This window comes from Tamandua tetradactyla, chromosome 5 (genome assembly GCF_023851605.1).
Source record: "Tamandua tetradactyla isolate mTamTet1 chromosome 5, mTamTet1.pri, whole genome shotgun sequence".
NCBI lineage: Eukaryota > Metazoa > Chordata > Mammalia > Pilosa > Myrmecophagidae > Tamandua > Tamandua tetradactyla.
Genome location: NC_135331.1, coordinates 8,733,588 through 8,760,354, shown reverse-complemented (window position 1 = coordinate 8,760,354; position 26,767 = coordinate 8,733,588). Strand labels below are relative to the sequence as shown.

The following is a 26,767-nucleotide window of genomic DNA, read 5'->3' as shown; positions in this document are numbered from 1 at the left end:
GTTTACCACAATTTTCATAATCCTGTTTTAGAAGTTTACTTTTTTTGCAGGTCAAGAATCTAAAGGCCCCTTGTACACCTGAAAGTGCATGACAAGTAACAGCCCCCTGGCTTCGCCTACATGCAGCCTGGGGAACACTTGCCCACTGCTGGCGAACTGTTAACGTTATTCTATTCACAGTTCATGGCAATTTGAGGTGCCATTGTCCACTATTTTATGCTGTGCTTTTCTTTTCATATTCCAACATCTCTCACAAATGAGGATGCATCTTGTAATGCTTCGCCCAAGTAGTGGCTGGGACATAAATGCCTTTGCCTGCTCATAAGCAAATATCAAAGTCATCAAAATTGGCCAGATGGGCATTAACAGCTTAGAAGAAAATCCTAAAGACTATGGTGGATACCCTGAGAATCAAGTATTTAGGGAAAGGGTGAAGCACACATGTTTAGCCACAGTTCCTATCTAGGAGTCAAAAGTAGGCTAGTTCTACATAATAACAAAGCCAGTTAAAAGTTTAGTACCAAGGCCTTTTGTTCTTTTGCACATTTTCCAAAGAAATGCAAATCTAGGTACACAGAGGAAGAGAGTAGGTAGAATAACATGGAAACCAACACTGCATTGAAAAGAGATCAAAAGTGAAAGCCTCTGTATCTACTTCATTTATGTTTTCCTTTTGAAGTATGTAAAAGAGTAATAGGATAATAATTTTTATTTGCATCTAAATGCACTTCCCATAAGAATAAAATAAAAATTCTAGGTGATAAAGCATTGAATCAATCTTAATTAACAAGCTTTTATTTTTTCTTGGTAGAATATGAAAAGGGAAATCTTAAAATTGGTGACATCTACCCCCAAGAGAGCCTCTTCTGTTGCTAAGATGTGGCCTCTCTCTCTCTCCCTCTCTCTCCTTCTCTCTCCCTCCCCCCTCCCCTCCCCCCTCAATCTCTCTCTCGGCCAACACAACAAGCAAACTCAACGCCCTCCCCCTATCTACATGGGACATGACTCCCAGGGGTGCGGCCCTTCCTGGCAATGTGGGACAGAAATCCTAGAATGAGCTGAGACTCAGCATCAACGGATTAAGAAAACCTTCTCGACCAAAAGGGGGAAGAGTAAAACGAGATAAAGTGTCATTGGCTGAGAGATTCCAAACAGAGTCGAAAGGTTATCCTGGAGGTTATTCTTACGCATTAAGTAGATACACCTTGTTAGTCAAGATGTAATGGAGAGGCTGGAGGGAACTGCCTGAAAATGTAGAGCTGTGTTCCAGTAGCCATGTTTCTTGATGATGATTGTATAATGATATAGCTCTCACAATGTGACTGTGTGACTGTGAAAATCTTGTGTCTGATGCTCCTTTTATCTATCTTGTCAACAGACAAGTAGAACATACGGCATAAGAATAAATAATAGGGGGAACAAATGTTAAAATAAATTTAGTTTGAAATGCTAGTGATCAGTGAAAGGGAGGGGTAAAGGGTATGGTATGTATAAGTTTTTTTTTCTGTTTTCATTTTATTCCTTTTTCTGAATAGATGTAAATTTTCCAAAAAATGATCATGATGATGAATATGCAACTATGATGATATTGTTGTGAATTACTGATTATATATGTAGAACGGAATGATCAAAATAGGAATGTCTGCATTAGGAATGTTTACATTTGTTATGTGTTTTTTGGTATTTAAAAAAATTAAATAAAAAAAAAATTGGTGACATCTGTAATTTTTTTGTGTGTGTGGTGGGGTGCATGGTCCGGGAATCAAACCCGGGCCTCCCTCATGGAAGGCAAGCATTCTACCACTGAACTACCACTGAACCTACCACTGAACTACCACTGAACCTACCACTGAACTACCACTGAACCACCTATGCACCCTGGTGACAGCTTTACATTCAAAAAATACAGTGTTAATTGACTGAGGCTCAAAATCAAGGGCCAAATATAGTGAGTCCTATAACTGCAAACCTTCTCTTCCCTTTCCCTTTCCCCATATCTCATTTCTCTTTGTGTATATATTTAATTCTCTTTTTTATCTTTCCTGAATGTTGATTTCAGTCACTCTCTGAGACACTCATATTTATAAGTACATTGGTCTCTACATTGCCCAATTTGTCTATTCAGGTTTTCATGTCTCTCTTATTTTAATTCTTTCTTTTCTCCCAGTCTTAATCTCTCATTATCCAATCACAACACAGAAGTGAAACATATATATCAATGTACACACATTGAATAAACAGACAAAATATTTTACATTTCTTGCTAAAAAAAAAAAATTTAACACAGTAAACTAAATTTCCCATAATTATGCTAGAAATGCACCAGAGGGAGATATAACTGAAAATCAACTCTGGGTCTGGGAACAGGAGAAATTACGAGCTGGGGACCTATTATATACAACAGGTTAAAAAAAAATTACATTTAATCTCACAAAACACTCACCAATTTTTATTCCATTTTTAAGTAACTTTCCTAAGATCACATAGCTATAAATGACAGAAACAAAACTTGAAAGGTGAATATGATTGTAAAGCCCCTGCTTTTTTCCAGTACATCAGAGGTCAACAAATACAAAATTTATAACGAAAAGGAATATTAATTAACTACAAATGCAAAATACAAATACACAAACATACACCGAGATGTCTTTTTAAATTACCTGGCTTGGTGACACATTTTTGGAGGAGGATGGTACAAGCATCTTCTCTGAAGTCTCAGACAAAGAGCGATACATGTCCTTTTCCTCTAGTTTCCAGTAAGTCAGTCCTAACGTGCACAAACGCACAGAGTAGAAAAGAGTAAGCTAAGAGAACAAATATTTTCTAGATTAAATTATTTCTATAAATGCATACAGTAGAAAAGAGTGAGCTAAGAGAACAAATATTTTCTAGATTAAATTATTTCTATCTAAAGAAAATTAGGATATGGGAAATGAATACTTTTTGGCTATTTGGTTAAAGCAAGTTGAACTTTGATGGGAAGATTCACATAAATGCCTGACCATTTGAAGAGCTGTGACTTACTGACCCTAATATTTAAAACTGAAATATTAAAAGTCAAGATAAATTAGTGCAATTTGAAATAAATTTTAAAATAAATGACAACTTCTTTATGAGTAGTACAGACTTATACAGAATCAACATAAACAATTTAATAGTTCAAATACCAACTGAGCATCTACAGTGCCAGCCTTGAGGGAGAGAGTTTACAATAAGTAAATCATGCAGTATACCCACATAACTAGTTCATTGCGCTTCACAGATATTGCATTTTTGTTTATTTACTTATTTTTTAATAAACTGAAGGTTTGTGGCAACTCTGAGTCAAACAAGTCTTTCAGTGCCAACTTCCCAAAGGCATATTCTCACTTCATATCCCTGTCACATTTTAATTAAGCTACGTTCATTTTTTTAGACATAATGCTATTGCACATTTAAGAGACTACATAATAGTGCAAACATAAATTTTATATGCACTGGGAACCAAAAAATTCATGTGATTCACTTGATTCCAAAATTTACTTTATTGAAATCGTCTGGAACTAAACCCACAATATCTCTGAGGTACAGATGTATATAGTATGTTAGACTGCAGAAAGCATTCTGACAGTAAAAGAAAAAAATGGGACAAAGAGTATCTACGGTGTGGGGGCAGGGCCCTATTTTTGAATAGGGTGTCAGGGTTGGCTCACTGACAGCACAGCACTTTAACAAGGAGTTAGTCATTTTAACCATATATTAGGGCATTCCCTACATGGGGGGGGGAGCGTATTTCAAGCAGGGGGAACAGCTAATGCAAAAGTTCTAATGTGAGAACATATCTGGCATATATTCAACATACCTGCTGAGGCAGAATGGGAGAGAATGGTAACAGTGAAGTCAAAGAGACAGTGGAGCGTGATCCTGCTGAATCTATGGGACTTTGTTTGGGCTCCGGCTATTACTCTGAGGGAACCAGGGATTCCCTGAAGGTGGGGGGGAGGGCTCATAATTGAGCAGAGGAATTATGTGATCCGACTTATCTTTAAAAAGGATCACTTTGGCTACTGTAGTGAGAAAAGACTGAAAGGTATAGGGTGGGAGCAGGGAGGCCAGTTAGGAAGATACAGGCATCCAAGTGAGAGAATTGATGGGCTCTATTTAGGGTGGCAGCAGGGGAAGTGGTGAGAAGCGACTGGATTCTGGAAATAGGCAGAAAACAAGGCCAATTCATCCTGGTGAAGTGGATGCAGGGTGTGGAAGAAAAGGGAAAAGCCAGGAAGTAAGCCCTTCAGACTGAGATGCACTCATCAAAGGAGTGCAGACAGATCAGCCTGACAGAAGGAAGGATTTATTCATTCCTTTTGGAATACCTGAAAAAGCCATATGACTTGAGCAGCTCTCTGAAATAATTTCAAAGCCACTTCCTTCCATCTTTTGCAGAACTTGTAACACAAATCAAGGCAAGTAAGGAAGTTACCTTTACCAAAAGAACAGTACACGACACAGTTACAGACACTGCATGATTATCATTCTATAATGAGAAATTTAGATAATTGGTTAAAATAAAACAAACTCTTTAAAAATATAAGTACCTGTTGCTGAATCAGATATCCAAGAATTTGGACTTTCCTCTGGTTTTCTGAGATAAAAAGCATGAGGATGTGTAGCAGCAGCAAAATCAGACTGTAATTCAAGAAAGAAAAATATCAGTTAACAGTTAAAAATCATTAGGCACAAATTGCTGATCCAGGAAACGAAAGCCGGGTGCCAAACTAGGCTTGGAGAAACCTTCAGAAGGTTCAAGAAGAACACCTGGCTTTCCCCATCGCTACAAGAATGCAAAATGACAGGCATTAACAGTGAAGGATTTGCTTTTCTCGTATAATCTGCAAAAGTTTACTTTGGTTTTCTGTAGAGCTGGAAGGAAAAAACTAGGGGTAGTTCTTATTTAATGAGTTAAAAAATAAAGTTCATTTATAATTTATAATCTATTTTCAAAAGATATTTGAGGTGTCTAAAATTGAAGTTTTTTAGTATAAAATGAAGGTAAAAGCCATCATAGTTCATTTTTATCATTAATTTCTAACTAAAATAAATCAAATTAACTGTGAAAACCACAAATCTATAATTACCATGACGTTTAAATAGTAAACTACTTTTTATATTCAAATAATTGGTTACTAGTCCCAAAAGAGGCTCAAAATGCTAACATCAGCAATGCTAATACAATTCTAAGAATCTCTCCTCTCTATCTCTGGCATCTTCAAAAGAGATCTTTTTTTCTAAAAGGGGATTTTGAAAAGACTATTGCTACTGGAAATATCCTCATCGGTTCCACCATCAGTTTCCCTTTCTGTTAAAAGTATTTTGATTACATTTACTTAAAACCATCCATAAACCTATTGCAAAAGTAAAAGTACACCAACAAAATTTTTTTTAACTTTTTTTATTAATTAAAAAAATTAACAAACAAAACATTAAGAGATCATTCCATTCTACATATACAATTGGTAATTCTTAATATCATCACATAGTTGCATATTCATCATTTCTTAGAACATTTGCATCAATTTAGAAAAAGAAATAAAGACAACAGAAAAAGAAATAAAACGATAACAGAGAAAAAAAAGATTATACATACCATACCCCTTACCCCTCGCTTTCATTTACCACTAGCATTTCAAACTAAATTTATTTTAACATTTGTTCCCCCCTATTATTTATTTTTATTCCATATGTTCTACTCTTCTGCTGATATAGTAGCTAAAAGGAGCATCAGACACAAGGTTTTCACATTCGCAGAGTCTCATTGTGAAAGCTCTATCATTGTTCAATCATCATCAAGAAACATGGCTACTGGAACATAGCTCTGCATTTTCAGGCAATTCCCTCCAGCCTCTCCACTACATCTTGAACAACAAGGTGATATCTACTTAATGCATAAGAATAACCTCCAGGATAACCTCTCAACTACACCAACAAATTTTAAAAATGTTTTTGCATGAGGAAGAATAAAGGAATGTCAACATTGCAGGGTGCTGAAAATAGATGGTAATTAATATTTTAAAATGTCACCTTATGTGTGAGACTAAAGCAAAAAATGTTTGTTACAAAATTTATATTTTGACTAGAGCATTTCCTAATATAAATCATGTAGATAGTTTGATTGAACATCATAAGTAATTGGAATCTCAGGTAGGACATGAGAATTTGTTGGTTTCTTCAGAGTGATGCCTGGATGAATCCCAGAGTGATTTGATCAGCGACTGGAAAAGTATTTGCAAGCCCCCTCTGGGGAATGGTGAGAGCGGGGAGAAATTCAACTCTCCTGTGCTGGTTTGAAAGGAAGTATGCCCCCTAAGAAAAGCCATGTTTTAATATAAATCCCATTTCTTAAAGGTAGAATAATCTCTATTCAATACTGTATATTTGAAACTGTAATGAGATCATCTTCCTGGTTGATGTGATTTAGTCAAGAATGGTTGTTAAACTGGATTAGGGGATGACATATCTCCATCCATTTGGGTGGTTCTTGATTGGTTTATTGGAGTCCTATAAAAGAGGAAATATTTTGGAGAGTGAGAGATTCAGAGAGAGCTACACTACGAAGCAGAGAGTCCACCAGCCAGTGACCTTTGGAGATGAAGAAGGAAGACGCCTCCCGGGGAGCTTCATGAAACAGGAAGCCAGGAGAGAAAGCCAGCAGATGACGCCTTGCTTGCCATGTGCCCTTCCAGCCGAGAGAGAAGCCCTGACTGTGTTCGCCATGTGCCTTCTCACTTGAGAGAGAAACCCTGAACTTCATCGGCCTTCTTGAACCAAGGTATCTTTCCCTAGATGCCTTTGATTGGACATTTCTTTAGACTTGTTTGAATTGGGACATTTTCTCGGCCTTAGAACTGTAAACTAGCAACTCATTAAATTCCCCTTTTTAAAAGCCATTCCGTTTCTGGTATATTGCATTGCGGAAGCTAGCAAACTAGAACATCTCCCAAGTCGAATTCTTGATATTCTCACAAGCAGTGTGGACAACCAAAGCTACAGGCTGAGCCCCCAGTCTTGGGGTTTGTTCATATGAAACTTAACCGCACAAAGGATAGGTCAAGTCTACTTAAAATTGAGGCCTAAGAGTCACCCCCAAGAGAGCCTCTTTTGTTCCTCAGATGTGGCCTCTCCCTCCAGCCAACATGATGAGCAGTCTCACCTTACTCCCCCTCTCTGCATGGGACATGACTCCCAGGGGTGTGGACCCTCCTGGCAACGTGGGACAGAGATCCTGGAATGAGCTGAGACTCAGCATCAAAGGACTGAGAAAAACCCTAGAATGAGCAGAGAATTAACATCAAGAGACTGAGAGAACCTTCTCGACCAAAAGGGGGAAGAGTGAAATGAGACTAAGTGTCAATGGCTGAGAGATTCCAAACAGAGTGGAGAGGTTATCCTGGAGGTTATTCTTACGCATTAAGTAGATATCACCTTGTTGTTCAAGAGGTAGTGGAGAGGCTAGAGGGAACTGCCTGAAAATGTAGAGCTGTGTTCCAGTAGCCATGTCTCTTGATGATGATTGAACAATGATAAAATTTTTACAATGAGACTCTGTGAATTTGAAAACCTTATGTCTGGTGCTCCTTTTATCTACCATATCAACAAAAGAGTAAAACATACGGAATAAAAAATAAATAAGGGGAACAAATGCTAAAATAAATTTAGTTTGAAATGCTAGTGGTAAATGAAAGCGAGGGGTAAGGGGTATGATATGTATAACTTTTTTTTCTCTATTATCGCTTTATTTCTTTTTCTGTTGTCTTTTTATTTCTTTTTCTAAATCGATGAAAATGTTCTAAGAAATGATGAATATGCAACTATGTGATGATATTAAGAATTACTGATGTAGAATGGAATGATATCTTATTATTTTGTTTGTTGTTAATTTTTTTAATTAATAAAAAAATAAAAAGTAAAAAAAAAAAAGTAAAAGTATGCCAAAATAATAAAAGGAGATTACCTCAGTCTTATAAGGCACCACTTAGCCTCTTTTTCATCAAGTAAGAAATGACTAAGTAATTTTGTCTCCTAAAACTGCTCAAATTTCTGTCAAGTCTCAGTACTTAAAGGACCAGGAAAAGGTGAATGGACAAGAATCAAATAATCCCAAGTAAAATATTTTGTCCTCTTCCCAATTCTAAGGTGAAAAATTCAATGTACTCAGCTGAGACACACAAGCAGTGGACTAGGAGGGGCTTACCTTATACAGCTGCCTGCTGCACTCTTCTGAGTAAACAAGGCATCCACTGAAGAAAACAGGCCCAGCTTTTCATGAAAAATAAAAGTATGGTGCAATGAAAAGCCCTTCTGAAACTTAAACCCTCTTACTTAGTCCTAGAAGCTGGCCTCAGCCTAGCACAAGTACCTCAATTAGTTTCAGTAAGTCTTTCAGTCTATCTGAAAAAAAATCCACAAAGTCCTTCAGCTTGTGAAATGGTAAATTCAAGTGTGTCTAACACAAAGGACCAAGAAAACAAAGACAGACTTGAATTTTGGAGAATCCTTATGCTAAACAGTATACAATTTCAAAATGTACTTAAAATAACTATTACCTAAAATAAACTCCACTGTACAAAAAGAAAACAGGATCAGAAGAGAGTTCTGATAATAAGGACTGCACGATTTAGATGTAACTGAAAACAATAAGAAAAGAGAAAAGATTAAACAAAGAGGAAAGTTTCATCTGCTGTATCCACAGGATTTGATTCAGAATCAGGCAGATGAGAAATGCACTTGGCTATGGTAACTTGCAACCATCATTACCTCAAAAACATTTAAAGCTCAGAAATATCAAAGAAAAGTGATTTCTCCTACTGATTTAATACCAAATGCATCATTTACCTTAAAAAGGAAGAAATGAAAGGAAAAATAAATTCTGCCCTGATGATCAAAGTAAAGGACCGACTCAAAGGGAATCACTCCTCAGCAGAGCTTCCAAGCTCAGCCGAGCTGACATCATGGAGGCAGCAGACTACCAGGCAGATATACCACAAGGATAGTCTCAGGCAATGAACCGCCTCATGCTGCAGCTGGTCTAGCACTCTAGTAACTTAAGAAAAAATTAGGCTATTACAGTGGTTACCAAACTTTGCTGCACATTATAATCACCTGAAGCCTTTTAAACTCCTGATACACAGTTCACACGCCCTACCTAGTAAGTCAGAACATGTAAGGTTGGCAGTCAGGCATGAGTAATTTTGTAAAAGACCCTCAGGTAATTATAATGTGCAGCAAAGTTTGGAAACCATGGGTTATAGCAAACATATGTTGAGCCACATTCACAAAAGGCAACAAGAAACCATTTACCCACTGAGTGATGGAATCACAAACCCAAAGTCTTGGTTATGATCACAAATCAGACACGGAAAAATCTCCACAGGACTGAGTTTCTATAATGGTAAAAACAAGAAAAGCAACTATATCTGAAAATATTCTTCTTTTGTGACAATCTAGTTCAATTAAAAAAAAAAACAAATTTTATCCCAAATACCATTTAACTATCGTAACAAACAATGATATACCATCCTTGAAGGTGCACAGGTTCAAAAGAATAAAACTACCAGTATAACACTAAATGGCTTTTCTAGGTTGCAGATGCTCTGTGCTTCATGGAGTTTTCTTCACCTTCACTTCCCTCCTCCTCAATAAACAAAGATTTTTGGAAAAGTTCAAAGATAGGTAAAATTAGGAAGCTTAAAAATCCACAGATTGAAGAAATAAAATTACTGGAAAAGAGAAATAAATAGTGCCTTATGAAAGCCGAGGGACCACCATCTTAGGAGCTCTATTCTTCAACAGACCTTTCTCACAGGATGACGCGAAGACTGTGCTGAGTGAGGATGATCAAGCCATGGCCAGTTCCTAACAGTATCAAGTTTGCAGGGACCCGTTTTGCAATTTCAGTGTATTACACTAAATAGCACTATTCTATGACAACTTAGGCCAACAAGGGCTTTAAGACGTGTTAAACTTATTCATTTACCTATAATCCTTTAATGAGAGCAACTGCTATGTTAGCAACAGCGCCACACAGAACTCAACCATTTCATCTCATACATTTTAGATTATAAACACTAAATTGTCCAAATTTCAATCATGTTGTATAAAGACATCTTAAAGTACTCAACTTTTATAGTATTACTTCTTACAACATAATAGTAATAGAAATCATTGGAAGTTTTTAAATTTATTTTTTTTAAACAGTCAAATAGGTTACTCTCTGGCTAAATGGAGACATTCGCTATACAAAAAGAAATAGAACCTTTATAAAATAGTTCATTTTTTACAGTATTTTATCCCTCAATAGTTTTGATTGCCAACACATGAAAGTACCAATACTTAGAGCAAATTGTTACATCCAATCCTTTCAGAGACCCTGATTTAACAATACAAAAAAAAGGACAAAACCATTTACACTGATGAGCATGTTGTAAACTCAACATGTTCATCAAGAGCATGCGTGTCAGGCAAACAGATTCTTCACCCACTTTCTCAACTGGTGATTTCTTTGGCTGCTCCCTTCCTTGCAGAAATTGTGAACGTCCTTCTTCTACGTGTGCTCTCTTTGGTTGGTTCTGTTTCAGCTTTTGTGCCCATGATGTTATAGATTTACTATGAAAAGAGAAAAACAAAATTACTTTCTTAAATGCTATTCTTCACACATAAAGCTAAGTATCAGTGGGAAATTTTTTAGATTTTTTTCTAATAGTGGAGAAATAATGGATTTTTGTTGATTCACCTAAATTTCTTTTTTCAATTTCTTATTACCAAAGGCAAAGAAAACAAAAGACTAAAGGTGACTATACAGATCTGTTGCCAGAACAATAACCATTCCCCATTTTGGCCCTTTCGAGGACTACATAGACCTCTACAGTGAAAAGCATATTGATTAGTATGTACTAATAATTATTCTTGTGGGAAGACAAAATGTGTGCTGCTCAAAAAATGTTTATTTGTTACAAAATTTAGATTTTGACTAGAGCATTTCCTAATATACCTCATGTAGATAGTTTGATTGAATGTTGTAAGTACTTGGAATCTCAGGTAGCACATGAGATTTTGTTGGTTTGTCCAGAGTGATCCCCCGATGAATCCCAGAATGATGTGATCAGTGACTGGAAAAGTATTTGCAAGCCCGCTTTGGGGAATGGTGAGAGTGAGGAGAAATTCAACTTCCCCAAGTTGAATTCTTGATATTCCCACAAGCAGTGTGGACAACCAAAGCTATAGGCTGAGCCCCCAGTCTTGGGGTTTGTTCACATGAAACTTAACCCCACAAAAGATAGGTCAAGTCTACTTAAAATTTAGGCCTAAGAGTCACCCCCAAGAGAGCCTCTTTTGTTGCTCAGATGTGGCCTCTCTCCAGCCAATATGATGAGCAGTCTGACCACTCCCCTCCTCTCTGCGTGGGACATGACTCCCAGGGGTGTGGACCTTCCTGGCAACGTAGGACAAAGATCCTGGAATGAGCTGAGACTCAGCATCAAAGGACTGAGAAAAACCCTAGAATGAGCAGAGAATTAACATCAAGAGACTGAGAGAACCTTCTCGACCAAAAGGGGGAAGAGCAAAATGAGACAAAGTGTCAATGGCTGAGAGATTCCAAACAGAGTGGAGAGGTTATCCTGGAGGTTATTCTTACGCATTAAGTAGATATCACCTTGTTGTTCAAGATGTAGTGGAGAGGCTGGAGGGAATTGCCTGAAAATGCAGAGCTGTGTTCCAGTAGCCATGTTTCTTGATGATGATTGAACAATGATATAGCTTTCACAATGAGACTCTGTGAATGTGAAAACCTTATGTCTGATGCTCCTTTTAGCTACTATATCAACAGAAGAGTAGAACATATGGAATAAAAATAAATAATAGGAGGAACAAATGTTAAAATAAATTCAGTTTGAAATAGTGGTAAATGAAAGCGAGGGGTAAGGGGTATGGTATGTATAGATTTTTTTTCTCTATTATCATTTTATTTCTTTTTCTGTTGTCTTTTTATTTCTTTTTCTAAATCGATGCAAATGTTCTAAGAAATGATGAATATGCAACTATGTGATGATATTAAGAATTACTGATTATATATGTAGAATGGAATGATTTCTAAATGTTTTGTTTGTTAATTTTTTTTAATTAATAAAAAAAGTTTAAAAAAATGCATTAAACTTAAAAAAACTCTCCTTATACCAATCCTTATATACAAAAAACATAAAATTAAGTATGGCCATGGGACTGAGAAAGCCTTCTTGACCAAAAGGGGGAAGTGAAAAAAATGAGAAAAGTAAAGTGTCAGGGGTGAGAGATTTAAAACAGAGTCAGGAGGTTATTATGCATTATATAGATATCTCTTTTTAGTTTATGGTATATCGTAGTGGCTGGAGGGAAGTATCTGAAACTGTTGAGCTGTGTTCTAGTAGCCTTGATTCTTGAGGATGACTGTAGAAATACATAACTTTTAACCTTTACAACGCGACTGTGTGATTGTGAAAACTTGTGTCTCATGCTCCTTTTATTCAGGTTACAGACGGATGAGTAAAAAAATATGGATACAAAAATAAACAATAGGGGAGATAAAGGGTAAAATAAATTGGGTAGATGGAAATACTAGTGATCAATGAGAGGGAAGGGTATGGGGTCTGGGATGTATGAATTTATTTTGTCTTTTTTCTGGCAAGGTCTCCCACCTTATGAGTTTAGTAATTTCATAACTACAAAAAGGATGTTAAATAGCAAGTCAGATGCCATTAGTATATAGTGTGTTTTGTGTATTTCAATTTTCCTCAGGCAGTTATAAACAAAAGTCTTCAATTTTAATGGTAAAACTGATACAGGCTCGAATACCTCTCGTTCTAATATGGTCTAACTAAAAAAGGAACTCTCTTTACTAGATTCTAAGTGTAATAAGTAAAATTCCCTTCAAGTGATGGAGAAATTTCACTTACTTATTTGTTTTCCCATTGTATACTTCAGAAATCTTATTCTCACCAAGAAAACGATGCTCAAATTCACCAGGAAAAACAGAAATATCTTCTTTTAAAGACGTATTAAAATCTTGAGTAGTTTGTATATAAAAGCTCTTATTTTTTACAGCATCTACAAGTGAATCCATCTGTACCATAGGTCCTCTAGAAAGGTCTTTATGCTCTATAAACTCGTTAGGGTCTTTAGATTTGTACGTATTTAATTCTGAGATGCAAAAGGTACCGTATCCACTGCTCACTGAACTACTATCCAAGTTGCAGTCTGGTAGTGATGGGGACGTTTCTTGCTGCACTTCAGGTTCTTTAAACTTAGGACAACTGACAACAGATTCATTTCTGTCACTGTTTTCAGAACAAAAACCCATTTGACTTTCTGAAAATATTTGTTTGCTTGAAGAACTTCTATCGCAGGGAGCCCAAGAAGCACTACTAGTTTGTAACTTTACTAAATTTTTTATCTCCTCCTGTATACGCTAAAAATAAAAAAAGTTGCAGATTTAGTTAAGAATGCATTTTTTAAATGCATATTAAACATCACATTTTTATGAGTGTTATGAAAATATTATGTTTAAAAACACGATAGAATGTTACTCTAAAGATAATACACACACTGTACCTTAGTTTATAAAAAATGATGTAAATTATTAATTGTTTTTTCTGCAAAGCTTACAAACACAAAATAAAAATAGGAAAAAAAACTTAATGAAAGAATCAATATAAGTAACAACTTACGTGAATTTGGTTGTGGAACTGTTCCTGCTGGGCAAATATCTGTTCTTGGCATTGCTTTTCCACCAAATTGAATAGTTGTAACCACCTGGTCTAGTAAATCATAAAATATTTAAATTAAAAATAAAATTTTAGCCTATCATTACATAGAAAAATTTCTTCAATGGAAAAGAGCCTTTTTTAAAAATGTAAAATGCCAAGATTAATTAAACAATTATAAAAAAATTTCAACGCAAAAATATCAGGATATAGACTTAGACTCTTCTTTCTTATGTTCCCTGTACCTGCAAGTCTTACGTAAATCTTATTTTTTAAACAGCATGTTAATTTGATGTCATCTAACATTTCCAATTAATCAAGAACCAGTAGTTGCTCTTAATATTTGTCTTAAGTTCCTCTTCCTTTCCTCGTAAAAGCCAATGATTTCTTGAACACTGGCATGTACCTAGAAAAAGAACTCCACATCCTAAAACAAGAAACAGTTTGGTACCAAGAGAATTAACTCCTAATTTATTTGTTCTATAAGTAAAAGACTGTTTTTAAAGACAGACATTAAAGGGTTTTAAAACACTGTAGAGCTGAAAAAGAAAAGAATAAAACAATGACTCTGAAAACATGTGGAACTGGCCTAGAAGTCCCTGCACAGTCCCACAGTATTCACATGCCATCCAGGAGCAGTCAGCATTGCGGGGGTTCTCAGCCACAAGAAGACATGGGAGAGGGGGACAGGGATCTCCAGATGGCTAAATTCAACCTAAGGCTGGGATACTTTTCAGCAACGGACAATAAACATGCAATACAATCAGTAGCTACCATGAAAACTAGTTTCCCAGTGTAAAACCTTTCACTGCCTACCATTTCTAAGCTTTACTTAACAGGACCTGCCTGTCCTCATATACTTCCAACCCTGTCTCATCCCTCTCTGTCCCCTGCTCATCACACTGACCTCTTTCTGGTCCTGGAACATAACCAAACCACCTTCTACCTAAAAACCTTTGTATTTGCTACAACCTCTATCTGGAAAACTCCCTTCTTAGTGAGTAACATGGCTGGTTATTTCCCAAACTGCAATGACAGCTTAATTATCTCCTTTCCTAAGCAGGTTTCCAAAATACACTAACATGTTATTCTTTCTCATCATCCTATTTCCTTCATAGCACTTACCACAATCAGAAATGAGCTCATTTGTTCTCTTTGTTAACTTATCTGTCTCCCAGCCCTGCCCCATTCTATTTCCAGCACATAGCATACAACATCAAGAAAAGAAGCACTCAAGCACAGTCTAAACAAGTGTATAAAAACGTGTCTTTCTAATAATCATACCTTTCTTGGTATTATAGACCATAATAAACCAGCAGTCCTTTCGGTTAATGTTGAAAGCCAGGTATCAGTTTTTCTTTTTATTTTATTTTATTTTATTTTTATTTTTGTTTATTTTTATTCCAATGCAATTTTTTAAATTTATTTTATTTATTAAACATACCAACATACCAACACAAACATTCTTACTATATGATCATTCCATTCTACATATATATTCAGTAATTCACAATATCATCACATAGTTGTATATTCATCATGATCATTTCTTAGAACATTTGCATCAACTCAGAAAACAGAAACAAAAAGAAAACAGAAAAAAATGCATACATACCATACCTCTTACCCCTCCCTTTCATTGATCACTAGCATTTCAATCTACTAAATTTATTTTAACATTTGTTTCCCCTTATTTTTTTTATTAAAGAAAAAAAAGAAACTAACCCAACATTTAGAAATCATTCCATTCTACATATGCAATCAGTAGTTCTTAACATCATCACATAGATGCATGATCATCATTTCTTAGTACATTTGCATCGATTTAGAAGAACTAGCAAAACAACAGAAAAAGATATAAAATGTTAATAAAGAGAAAAAAAATAAAAATAATAACAATAGTAAAAAAAAAGAAAAGGAAAAAGAAAAAAAAAGACAAACTAACGGAAAGACAAAAAAAAAAAACCCCTATAGCTCAGATGCAGCTTCATTCAGTGTTTTAACATGATTACTTTACAATTAGGTATTATTGTGCTGTCCATTTTTGAGTTTTGTATCTAGTCCTGTTGCACAGTCTGTATCCCTTCAGCTCCAATTACCCATTATCTTACCCTGTTTCTAAGTCCTGTTGGTCTCTGTTACCAATGACATATTCCAAGTTTATTCTTGAATGTCGGTTCACATCAGTGGGACCATACAGTATTTGTCCTTTAGTTTTTGGCTAGATTCATTCAGCATGCTAGACTCATTCAGCGTAATGTTCTCTAGGTCCATCCACGTTATTACATGCTTCATAAGTTTACCCTGTCTTAAAGCTGCATAATATTCCATCGTATGTATATACCACAGTTTGTTTGGCCACTCGTCTGCTGATGGACATTTTGGCTGTTTCCATCTCTTTGCAATTGTAAATAACACTGCTATAAACATTGGTGTGCAAATGTCCGTTTGTGTCTTTGCCCTTAAGTCCTTTGAGTAGATACCCAGCAATGGTATTGCTGGGTCGTATGGCAATTCTGTATTCAGCTTTTTGAGGAACCGCCAAACTGCCTTCCACAGTGGTTGCACCATTTGACATTCCCACCAACAGTGAATAAGTGTGCCTCTTTCTCTGTATCCTCTCCAGCACTTCTCATTTTCTGTTTTGTTGATAATGGCCATTCTGGTGGGTGTGAGATGATATCTCATTGTGGTTTTGATTTGCATTTCTCTAATGGCCAGGGACATTGAGCATCTCTTCATGTGCCTTTTGGCCATTTGCATTTCCTCTTCTGAGAGGTGTCTGTTCAAGTCTTTTTCCCATTTTGTAATTGGGTTGGCTGTCTTTTTGTTGTTGAGTTGGACAATCTCTTTATAAATTCTGGATACTAGACCTTTATCTGATATGTCGTTTCCGAATATTGTCTCCCATTGTGTAGGCTATCTTTCTACTTTCTTGATGAAGTTCTTTGATGCACAAAAGTGTTTAATTTTGAGGAGCTCCCATTTACTTATTTCCTTCTTCAGTGTTCTTGCTTTAGGTTTAAGGTCCATAAAACCGCCTCCAATTGTAAGTTTCATAAGATATCTCCCTACATTTTCCTCTAATTGTTTTATGGTCTTTAGACCTAATGTTTAGATCTTTGATCCATTTTGAGTTAACTTTTGCTATACAAAAGCAAAAGGTGTGAGATACGGGTCTTCTTTCATTCTTTTGCATATGGATATCCAGTTCTCTAGGCACCATTTATTGAAGAGACTGTTCTGTCCCAGGTGAGTTGGCTTGACTGCCTTATCAAAGATCAAATGTCCATAGATGAGAGGGTCTATATCTGAGCACTCTATTCAATTCCATTGGTCGATATATCTATCTTTATGCCAATACCATGCTGTTTTGACCACTGTGGCTTCATAATATGCCATAAAGTCAGGCAGCGCGAGACCTCCAGCTTCGTTTTTTTCCCTCAAGATGTTTTTAGCAATTCGGGGCACCCTGCCTTTCCAGATAAATTTGCTTATTGGTTTTTCTATTTCTGAAAAATAAGTTGTTGGGATTTTGATTGGTATTGCATTGAATCTGTAAATCAATTTAGGTAGGATTGACATCTTAACTATATTTAGTCTTCCAATCCATGAACACGGTATGCCCTTCCATCTATTTAGGTCTTCTGTGATTTCTTTTAACAGTTTTTTGTAGTTTTCTTTATATAGGTTTTTTGTCTCTTTAGTTAAATTTATTCCTAGGTATTTTATTCTTTTAGCTGCAATTGTAAATGGGATTCGTTTCTTGATTTCCCCCTCAGCTTGTTCATTACTAGTGTATAGAAATGCTACAGATTTTTGAATGTTGATCTTGTAACCTGCTACTTTGCTGTACTCATTTATTAGCTCTAGCAGTTTTGTTGTGGATTTTTCCGGGTTTTCGACGTATAGTATCATATCGTCTGCAAACAGTGATAGTTTTACTTCTTCCTTTCCAATTTTGATGCCTTGTATTTCTTTTTCTTGTCTAATTGCTCTGGCTAGAACCTCCAACACAATGTTGAATAATAGTGGTGATAATGGACATCCTTGTCTTATTCCTGATCTTAGGGGGAAGTTTTCAATTTTTCCCTATTGAGGATGATATTACCTGTGGGTTTTTCATATATTCCCTCTATCATTTTAAGGAAGTTCCCTTGTATTCCTATCTTTTGAAGTGTTTTCAACAGAAAAGGATGTTGAATCTTGTCAAATGCCTTCTCTGCATCAATTGAGATGATCATGTGTTTTTTCTGCTTTGATTTGTTGATATGGTGTATTACATTAATTGATTTTCTTATGTTGAACCATCCTTGCATACCTGGGACGAATCCTACTTGGTCATGATGTATAATTCTTTTAATGTGTTGTTGGATACGATTTGCTAGAATTTTATTGAGGATTTTTGCATCTATATTCATTAGAGAGATTGGTCTGTAGTTTTCTTTTTTTGTAATATCTTTGCCTGGTTTTGGTATGAGGGTGATGTTGGCTTCATAGAATGAATTAGGTAGTTTTCCCTCCACTTCGATTTTTTGGAAGAGTTTGAAGAGAATTGGTACTAATTCTTTCTGGAACGTTTGTTAGAATTCACATGTGAAGCTGTCTGGTCCTGGACTTTTCTTTTTAGGAAGCTTTTGAATGACTAATTCAATTTCTTTACTTGTGATTGGTTTGTTGAGGTCATCTATGTCTTCTTGAGTCAAAGTTGGTTGTTCATGTCTTTCCAGGAACCCGTCCATTTCCTCTAAATTGTTGTATTTATTAGCGTAAAGTTGTTCATAGTATCCTGTTATTACCTCCTTTATTTCTGTGAGGTCAGTAGTTATGTCTCCTCTTCCATTTCTGATCTTATTTATTTGCATCCTCTCTCTTCTTCTTTTTGTCAATCTTGCTAAGGGCCCATCAATCTTATTGATTTTCTCATAGGACCAACTTCTGGTCTTATTGATTTTCTCTATTGTTTTCATGTTTTCAATTTCATTTATTTGTGCTCTAATCTTTGTTATTTCTTTCCTTTTGCTTGCTTTGGGGTTAGTTTGCTGTTCTTTCTCCAGTTCTTCCAAGTGGACAGTTAATTCCTGCATTTTTGCCTTTTCTTCTTTTCTGATATAGGCATTTAGGGCAATAAATTCCCCTCTTAGCACTGCCTTTGCTGCGTCCCATAAGTTTTGATATGTTGTGTTTTCGTTTTCATTTGCCTTGAGGTATTTACTAATTTCTCTTGCAATTTCTTCTTTGACCCACTTGTTGTTTAAGAGTGTGTTGTTGAGCCTCCACATATTTGTGAATTTTCTGGCACTCCGCCTATTATTGATTTCCAACTTCATTCCTTTATGATCTGAGAAAGTGTTATGTACAATTTCAATCTTTTTAAATTTGTTAAGACTTGCTTTGTGACCCAGCATGTGGTCTATCTTTGAGAATGATCCATGAGCACTTGAGAAAAAGGTGTATCCTGCTGTTGTGGGATGTAATGTCCTATAAATGTCTGTTAAGTCTAACTCATTTATAGTAATATTCAGATTCTCTATTTCTTTATTGATCCTCTGTCTAGATGTTCTGTTCATTGATGAGAGTGGGGAATTGAAGTCTCCAACTATTATGGTATATGTGTCTATTTCCCTTTTCAGTGTTTGCAGTGTATTACTCACGTATTTAGGGGCATTCTGGTTCGGTGCATAAATATTTATGATTGTTATGTCTTCTTGTTTAATTGTTCCTTTTATTAGTATATAGTGTCCTTCTTTGTCTCTTTTAACTGTTTTACATTTGAATTCTAATTTGTTGGATATTAGTATAGCTACTCCTGCTCTTTTCTGGTTGTTATTTGCATGAAATATCTTTTCCCAACCTTTCACTTTCAACCTATGTTTATCTTTGGGTCTAAGATGTGTTTCCTGTAGACAGCATATAGAAGGATCCTGTTTTTTAATCCATTCTGCCAGTCTATGTCTTTTGATTGGGGAATTCAGTCCATTAACATTTAGTGTTATTACTGTTTGGATAATATTTTCCTCTAACATTTTGCCTTTTGTATTATATATATCATATCTGACTTTCCTTCTTTCTACACTCTTCTCCATATCTCTCTCTTCTGTCTTTTCGGTTCTGACTCTAGTGATCCCTTTAGTATTTCTTGCAGAGCTGGTCTCTTGGTCACAAATTCTCTCAGTGTCTTTTTGTCTGAGAATGTTTTAATTTCTCCCTCATTTTTGAAGGGCAATTTTGCTGGATATAGGAGTCTTGGTTGGCAGTTTTTCTCTTTTAGTAACTAAATATATCATCCCACTGTCTTCTAGCTTCCATGGTTTCTGCTGAGAAATCTGCACATAGTCTTATTGGGTTTCCCTTGTATGTGATGGATTGTTTTTCTCTTGCTGCTTTCAAGATCCTCTCTTTCTCTTTGACCTCTGACATTCTAACTAGTAAGTGTCTTGGAGAACGCCTATTTGGGTCTATTCTCTTTGGGATGCGCTGCACTTCTTGGATCTGTAATTTTAGGTCTTTCATAAGAGTTGGGAAATTTTCAGTGATAATTTCTTCCATTAGTTTTTCTCCTCCTTTTCCCTTCTCTTCTCCTTCTGGGACACCCACAACACGTATATTTGTGCGGTTCATATTGTCCTTCAGTTCCCTGATCCCCTGTTCAAATTTTTCCATTCTTTTCCCTATAGTCTGTTTCTTTTTGGAATTCAGATGTTCCATCCTCCAAATCACTAATTCTATCTTCTGTCTCTTTAAATCTATCATTGTAGGTATCCATTGTTTTTTTCATCTTTTCTACTTTATCTTTCACTTCCATAAGTTCTGTGATTTGTTTTTTCAGTTTTTCTATTTCTTCTTTTTGTTCAGCCCATGTCTTCTTCATGTCCTCCCTCGATTTATCGATTTCGTTTTTGAATAGGTTTTCCATTTCTGTTCGTATATTCAGCATTAGTTGTCTCAGCTCCTGTATCTCATTTGAACTATTGGTTTGCTCCTTTGACTGGGCCATATTTTCAATTTTCTGAGCATGATCCGTTATCTTCTCCTGGCATCTGGACATTTAGTCAGATTTCCCTGGGTGTTGCACCCAACAGGTTGAAAGATTTTTCTGTGAAATCTCTGGGTTCTGTTTTTCTTATCCTACCCAGTAGGTGGCGCTCGTGGCACACATTTGTCTGCAGGTCCCACCAGTAAAAGGTGCTGTGGGTCCTTTAACTTTGGAAAACTCTTGCCGTGGGGGAGGTTCGCCAGCCAAAGCGGCTTGGAAGAGTGCCAGCCGGCCCAGGGATCTGAACACGGGGAGGGTCGTCAGCCGCAGCAGCCCAGGAGAGTGCCCGTCCAAATCTCCTAGTCGGCCCGCGGCACCAAGCATGGCGGGAGGGCGCCAGTCGCCGCAGCCCGGGAGAGTGCACCATTCCCAGCCAGACCGGGAAGTCACGTGTCTGGAAGGGACCCCGGTCACCGTTCTCCACGGCCTGGGGATCTCTGATCCAATTCTCCCAGTTGGTCCGGGAGGCCGTGCGTGGGGGGGTCGCCAGCCACCGCGGCTTGAAGGGACCGCCTGTCCACTTCTCCCAGCTGGCCCAGGAAGGGGGAAGGGAGGGAATCCAGCCGCTTGCCGCTCCGGCCCAGGGAAGCCCGTGCCCCTCGGCGATCTCACCGGAGCGGGTTCTCCCAGCCAGTCCGCCGTTCCAGGATGGTGTACGCTGTCTTTTTTATCTTTGTCATGGGTCCGGGAGCTGTTCTGCATCGTTTCTACTTCCCTAGTAGCTGTTCTGGAGGAGGAACTAAGATCCGTGCGTCTTACTAAGCCACCATCTTCTCCGGAAGTCTCCAGTTATCAGTTTTTATTTTGCAAAATATGACCTCTGATAGAACTAAGTTGAAACTTGTACAGCAGAGTTAAGGAGAAAGGGGGGACCTCAGGATTAGAAATAGAAGACTTCAAAGTGAAATACATTACTGACAAGAAGTATTAATTTGAAATCAACTACCTTTAGAGATAAATAGGTTATATCCAATTAAGTTGTTTTCTTCTCAACTTACCTATGAATATAAAGTATCTTATAACAATCAATTAAAAAAAGAAATGATCAGGCAACAGTCTGCTTATTAGGTAACTAAAAAGTTTACTTTTAACTTGATAAAGTCACTATTCATATCAAACCAAGTTATAATAATGATGGAATAACAAGTCATATAACAAATGTTGTGTTAATGTGAGACATTTGATAATAGCCACATTTTCAGTATCATTTTATTTATGATACAAATTAAGAGCATATATAAGATATAAATTAGTGGAGATTTGTTTGGAGGATATGGGGCATCTAATTAAAAGATTTCCCTTCCACAAAGCTTTTTGAGGGGATAGCCTGATTGGGATTCTTTGTCTGGCCTTGTAAAAATCCTATGGATTTGACTGCCCGCTCTGGTAGCTCCCTGGGTTTGACCTCCAGCTCTCCACTAACAACCTGTGTGGTCCTTGACAAATACATTTAATTTCTTTGTGCTTCAATCTCCTAATTTACAAAATGGGATAACGCCTCGCAGGTGACTGGAAGGATTAACTTTTAAATTTAAATATAATACATGGAGATAGAAGCCAGTCTGAAATCTGTCAAGTTGTGGATGTGAGAGATGGGGGGAAACTACCAGCATTTAACGGGATGCTAATCACAGGACAGCCCCCACAATGAAGAGATGTTCTGTGTCTGTTCTATCTTATAAAAAAATAAATATTTTCCATGGTTTTCATAACATCAAATTGTCCAGAAATACAAATACCATCTTAGTTGGTTTCAAATCTTTAACAAAAATCGTCACCGCTACAGAAAATTCTTCACCAATGGCAGTGCTGCTCACAGTGTCTGGGCACAACACACCCTGAACAGCCTGTGCAACCAACAGCTACATTCATGGTGATGGCGTGTCACTTTGAATACAGGAAACAACAGACTACCTTGCCATGTTTTCTAACATAGCTGGGGCTGGACATTTATATAGCGAAATGCATATTGTTTTGTTAGAAACAACTTTCTTCCTCCTTTATACCACACTTAGGGCATTATACTGATTTAAGCGGATGCAGATAGGTTATATTATCCGTGAATTTCATTTCAGGGTAACAAAGGGTGGCATTATTTTTTAAACTGTTATTTAAAGAGGAGGTTTGGGGCAGTGCAAGAGAAGTTCAGTGGTAGAATTCTTGCCTGCCATTAAGGAGACCGGGTTCGATTTTCCGGCCGTGCACTTCCCCCTCAAAAAAAAAGAAAAAAAAATTCAATAAATGGCACTGCAATAAGAGGATACTTACATGGAAAAAGAATGAAATGTGACCCTTGCCATACAGTGTACAAAAAAAAGGCGGGGGAGGGTTGGAATTGATAAGGTTGAATGTCACCTGACAAGTGTCTAAAACACTACTCAGCAAGAAGACGCTCATGGTACAGAGTGCAGTAATTATTATTATCAAGGAACCATTACTTTTAACCACTGCTAAACAGTTAAAATGCCAAAACAATCAGTTAAAACAAAGTAATGATGCTCTTTAAAAACTTCTCACAATCACAGAAATATTAGCAAAGATAAGTATTTAAGAATGGATTAAAGTATTTCTGTGTTAAAGTGCTAAAGGCAGTCTTTCCCAGGTGAATCAAAATATATAACCTTTCCAAGTTTAAGCAGTGATGAAGAATTCCAGGAAAGGTCTTATAAAGGAAGCCCAAAGAAATCAGATCATCTGCAGAACTCTAGCTGCTCACATTATGGAAGGTTTTGCGTTTGGTTTTAATAATGTAGGCTTGTGCCTTACAGGCAGCAGAAATCAGAAGGAATGCTGATGTTCCAAAAGAGAAGTAAAAACAAGAAATTCAAGGGGGAAAGTGAGGGACAAGGTTTGCATGATCCTTACTTCTTCCATTCTTTCCCACACTAAAACATACGAGGATATTTTTGTTTTCATATGGCACAGAAACACTGCTAAATAAATTCAAGAAATTTTACTGAAATGGCCAGAAGTACATTTCATATTCTGCCAAAGAAAGAAGTATCTTAAGCAACTCTTCACTGAATAATCAACTCATGTCTACATAATAAAAATTAAGCAGTCAATTATTAGCAAACAATAAAAAGAGCAATCTGATATATCACACATAAAGAAGAGTAGAAACAAAAAAAGCAGGTTCAAATGTTAAAAGGTGTTAAGAAGCTGGATGGAATTCTGGCTTATAAAAATCTGTATTTTAAATTTATAAATACATTCTGATGCTGATATTACACGCTGACTCCAAAGTGCTGAGAGTAACAATTTGCTGTTAAGTATGAATTTGTCAGAAGGCATTGTGGTAATGCCTCATTTTTGTTAAGGCGTGTTAATTCACATATTATATAGCTATACTGGGGGAAATTTAACAAAATATTCCATTTTTAATTCCATCATTTCAAAATGGCATTTTATGTCTTTCACACTAGCTCTTACTGATTGTTATGTAGAAAAACAAAAAGCACAAAATTCAAAACTAATTTTATTTGCAATGATATGCAATAATTTTTATAACTTCAATAATTGTAGATAATAAGTGTAAATAATTACATTTAGGGGTGACTGCTACTAAATTCCAGGTAATTTTTCATTCCATTTACTCTAAATAATGAAAAGTAACACATATTATGGTTTTAAAAATATGATTAACATTTAAAATAAGCCACTGCTCTCTTAATAAAGAGTTGAATAATAATAATGTTTTTATACTTCTATAGAGCATTAGCAAATCTATTTTGGGCAATCTTTTGTGAAATAAATTTACATATAAAAATTCTTTCAACTGTTAAATTTTCATAGCACAATTTAACCTATGTATGAAGAATCACTGACAAGAAAAATCTATAAAACACAATGCATCAGAGCTACATGTGATAAAGTACCAAAGAGAAGTCTTAATTTCTAATTAGAGCATTCAAAATATTTCAAAGTAGATTTAAGGTTTTCAAAATGATGACAATTTCATGTGAGTTACTTAAAACATTAGGATTAGTAACAATTTTTAATAATTTGAGGATTCTGAGTTCTCTGAACAAAATCAACATTTTAGTTCACATTCGATATACAGACAAATGAGTATGTTTAATTACTAATGATATTATTAAAACATATTTTTTATCATCTTTTTCACGTTCAATATAGTTCCCCAATGAATATATTTGACCACTTTAGCAATAATTTAGATTTTAATAGAGGCACTTTTAAATATAATTTAAAATTCCAAAAAGAAAACAAAACTAGATACCTCACAGTTTTTCCAAAGTTCCGAATCAGTCTTTCCACTGTTTTGTAGCTCTTGCATTAAAGAGGTTAGGACTTCAACTGTACCTTGAATTACAGATGATCTGGTCTTCCCTGAGAAAGAGGATACCCCATTTGTACTAAGGTGGGGACTACTTCTGTTGAAACATAAATAATTCAAATGGTTTCCTTCATTCTACCAAAGTGTTGAATAATTCAACAGTTCAAGATTTAGCACAGTAGTACAAAACCACTGATATTTAATCCTACTTAATGGCACCTCATTTGCTGAAAATCTGATCACAAGTTTGTCCCCAAAAGGAAAATAACAGTAAAAAGACAGACAGCACTTAATTATGTTTTTGAAGAACACAACCGAAAGAACTTCTCCAGAAGTGAGAGCACACACCAGAGTACCAACAGAAAATGAAACACTTTTTGCTAAACAACTCTAAGAACAATTTCTAGCTTCTCAGACCTAAATTATTCTAGAGGATTCTTTCACCTCCACTTTAAGAACAGCCTTTTATTGCACTGGAGATTTTTTTCTCCACTGCCTATAATTACAGTCAAGTTTGTTAATTGGATGCCACTAATTTGGTGTGATAAGCTGATGCTTATCTGTGCAGTATCTCTGAGTAAAATTTGTGCCAAGAAAATGAGCAGCAAATATTCAGGACTTGTGTAGTCTAATCAGGGTGGAAAACAGCACTGATTCCTTCCACAAAGACAAGTTCAATTACATCATTTTCATTAAAAAGTTTAGACATTTAGGTTTCTCCAAACAAATCAAGCACTAGTTTTAAAAAAGATTTCTTCTAGAAATAGTCTTCTAAGGGGGCACCAAGTGGCATCAGAGATAAAATGTGCAGCCAACTTTCATACATATTTTTGAACCATTCCCCGCACTTTTTTTCCTTCCACCCTACTTTAATTTATGCTTTCTCATTTATCTTATATATTCTTATAAGCTGCCTTAAATTCCTCCTGAAGAATATAAGAGAATGAACAAAATTTTGAAGTAATTTACTCATTTATTTATTTTTAATACACAATTTCTTCAAGGCCTCTTGAGTTTAAAGCTATGTGCCTTTTACCAGTTAACCCTGATTGCTGAGTTCTTGCTTTCTTGTACCTGTTTTCTACAGTTGATTTCTCTCTAATGTTCCCTTCCTTTTTATTGTTTCTAAACTACTATAAATTTAGAAACCAAATAATCCAGCTTGTCAGCCTATGTACAAAGTAAGAGTAAACAGGCTCAGATTTTTAAAAAACAAACCAACCATGGGGTACTCTAAAAATAAAATACATTGTTTGATAACATCTATTTTGTCAACTAAGATTCCGTTTTTTTGCCTACTTCCTACTATTCAATTTTAATTGCTACTTTCCAGATTAGTGAGGTATTTCTGAAATATAAGACATTATTTTTATCATTCATTTAACAATGTAGAATCAACATTTAGGTAAATAAAGAAATGCTTGTAATTTTTCCCCAAAGAAGGATCTATAAAGAAAACTACAACTAGCAATAGCTATTTTTCTCAGTGTTCCCTGTGTATGTATTTCTGGGAGAAATAAAAACTTTGTAAGGACTTATCATTAAATTAAATAACTGTCCCTGTACAGTTTCTGATTATAGTTTCCTCAAAAAATGCAAATCAGTGATGATGACACTTTTTAGATGACTTGGTAAACTATGTAAAAACAGTTACTTTGATTTGTT

At 36.0% G+C, this 26,767-nt stretch overlaps 1 protein-coding gene across 16 annotated transcripts in view; it reads right to left on the bottom strand.

Moving 5' to 3' along the window:
- MPHOSPH9 (M-phase phosphoprotein 9) overlaps positions 1-26,767 on the bottom strand; it is a 99,313-nt gene that overhangs the window by 69,224 nt on the left and 3,322 nt on the right. For 13 of the 16 annotated variants that reach the window (XR_013175521.1, XM_077159650.1, XM_077159651.1 and 10 more), the window contains 6 exons: positions 25,046-25,199; positions 13,734-13,823; positions 12,963-13,474; positions 10,515-10,638; positions 4,575-4,665; positions 2,661-2,767 (listed from right to left, as the gene is read on the bottom strand). Coding sequence is in view for 15 of the 16 variants with exons in the window: in XM_077159650.1 (XP_077015765.1) it covers positions 2,661-2,767; positions 4,575-4,665; positions 10,515-10,638; positions 12,963-13,474; positions 13,734-13,823; positions 25,046-25,199 (1,078 nt within the window). In the remaining variant the exon portion in view is untranslated. The remainder of the gene's footprint in view (positions 1-2,660; positions 2,768-4,574; positions 4,666-10,514; positions 10,639-12,962; positions 13,475-13,733; positions 13,824-25,045; positions 25,200-26,767) is intronic. The other 3 variants (XM_077159655.1, XM_077159657.1, XM_077159663.1) reach the window with 3 other exon arrangements.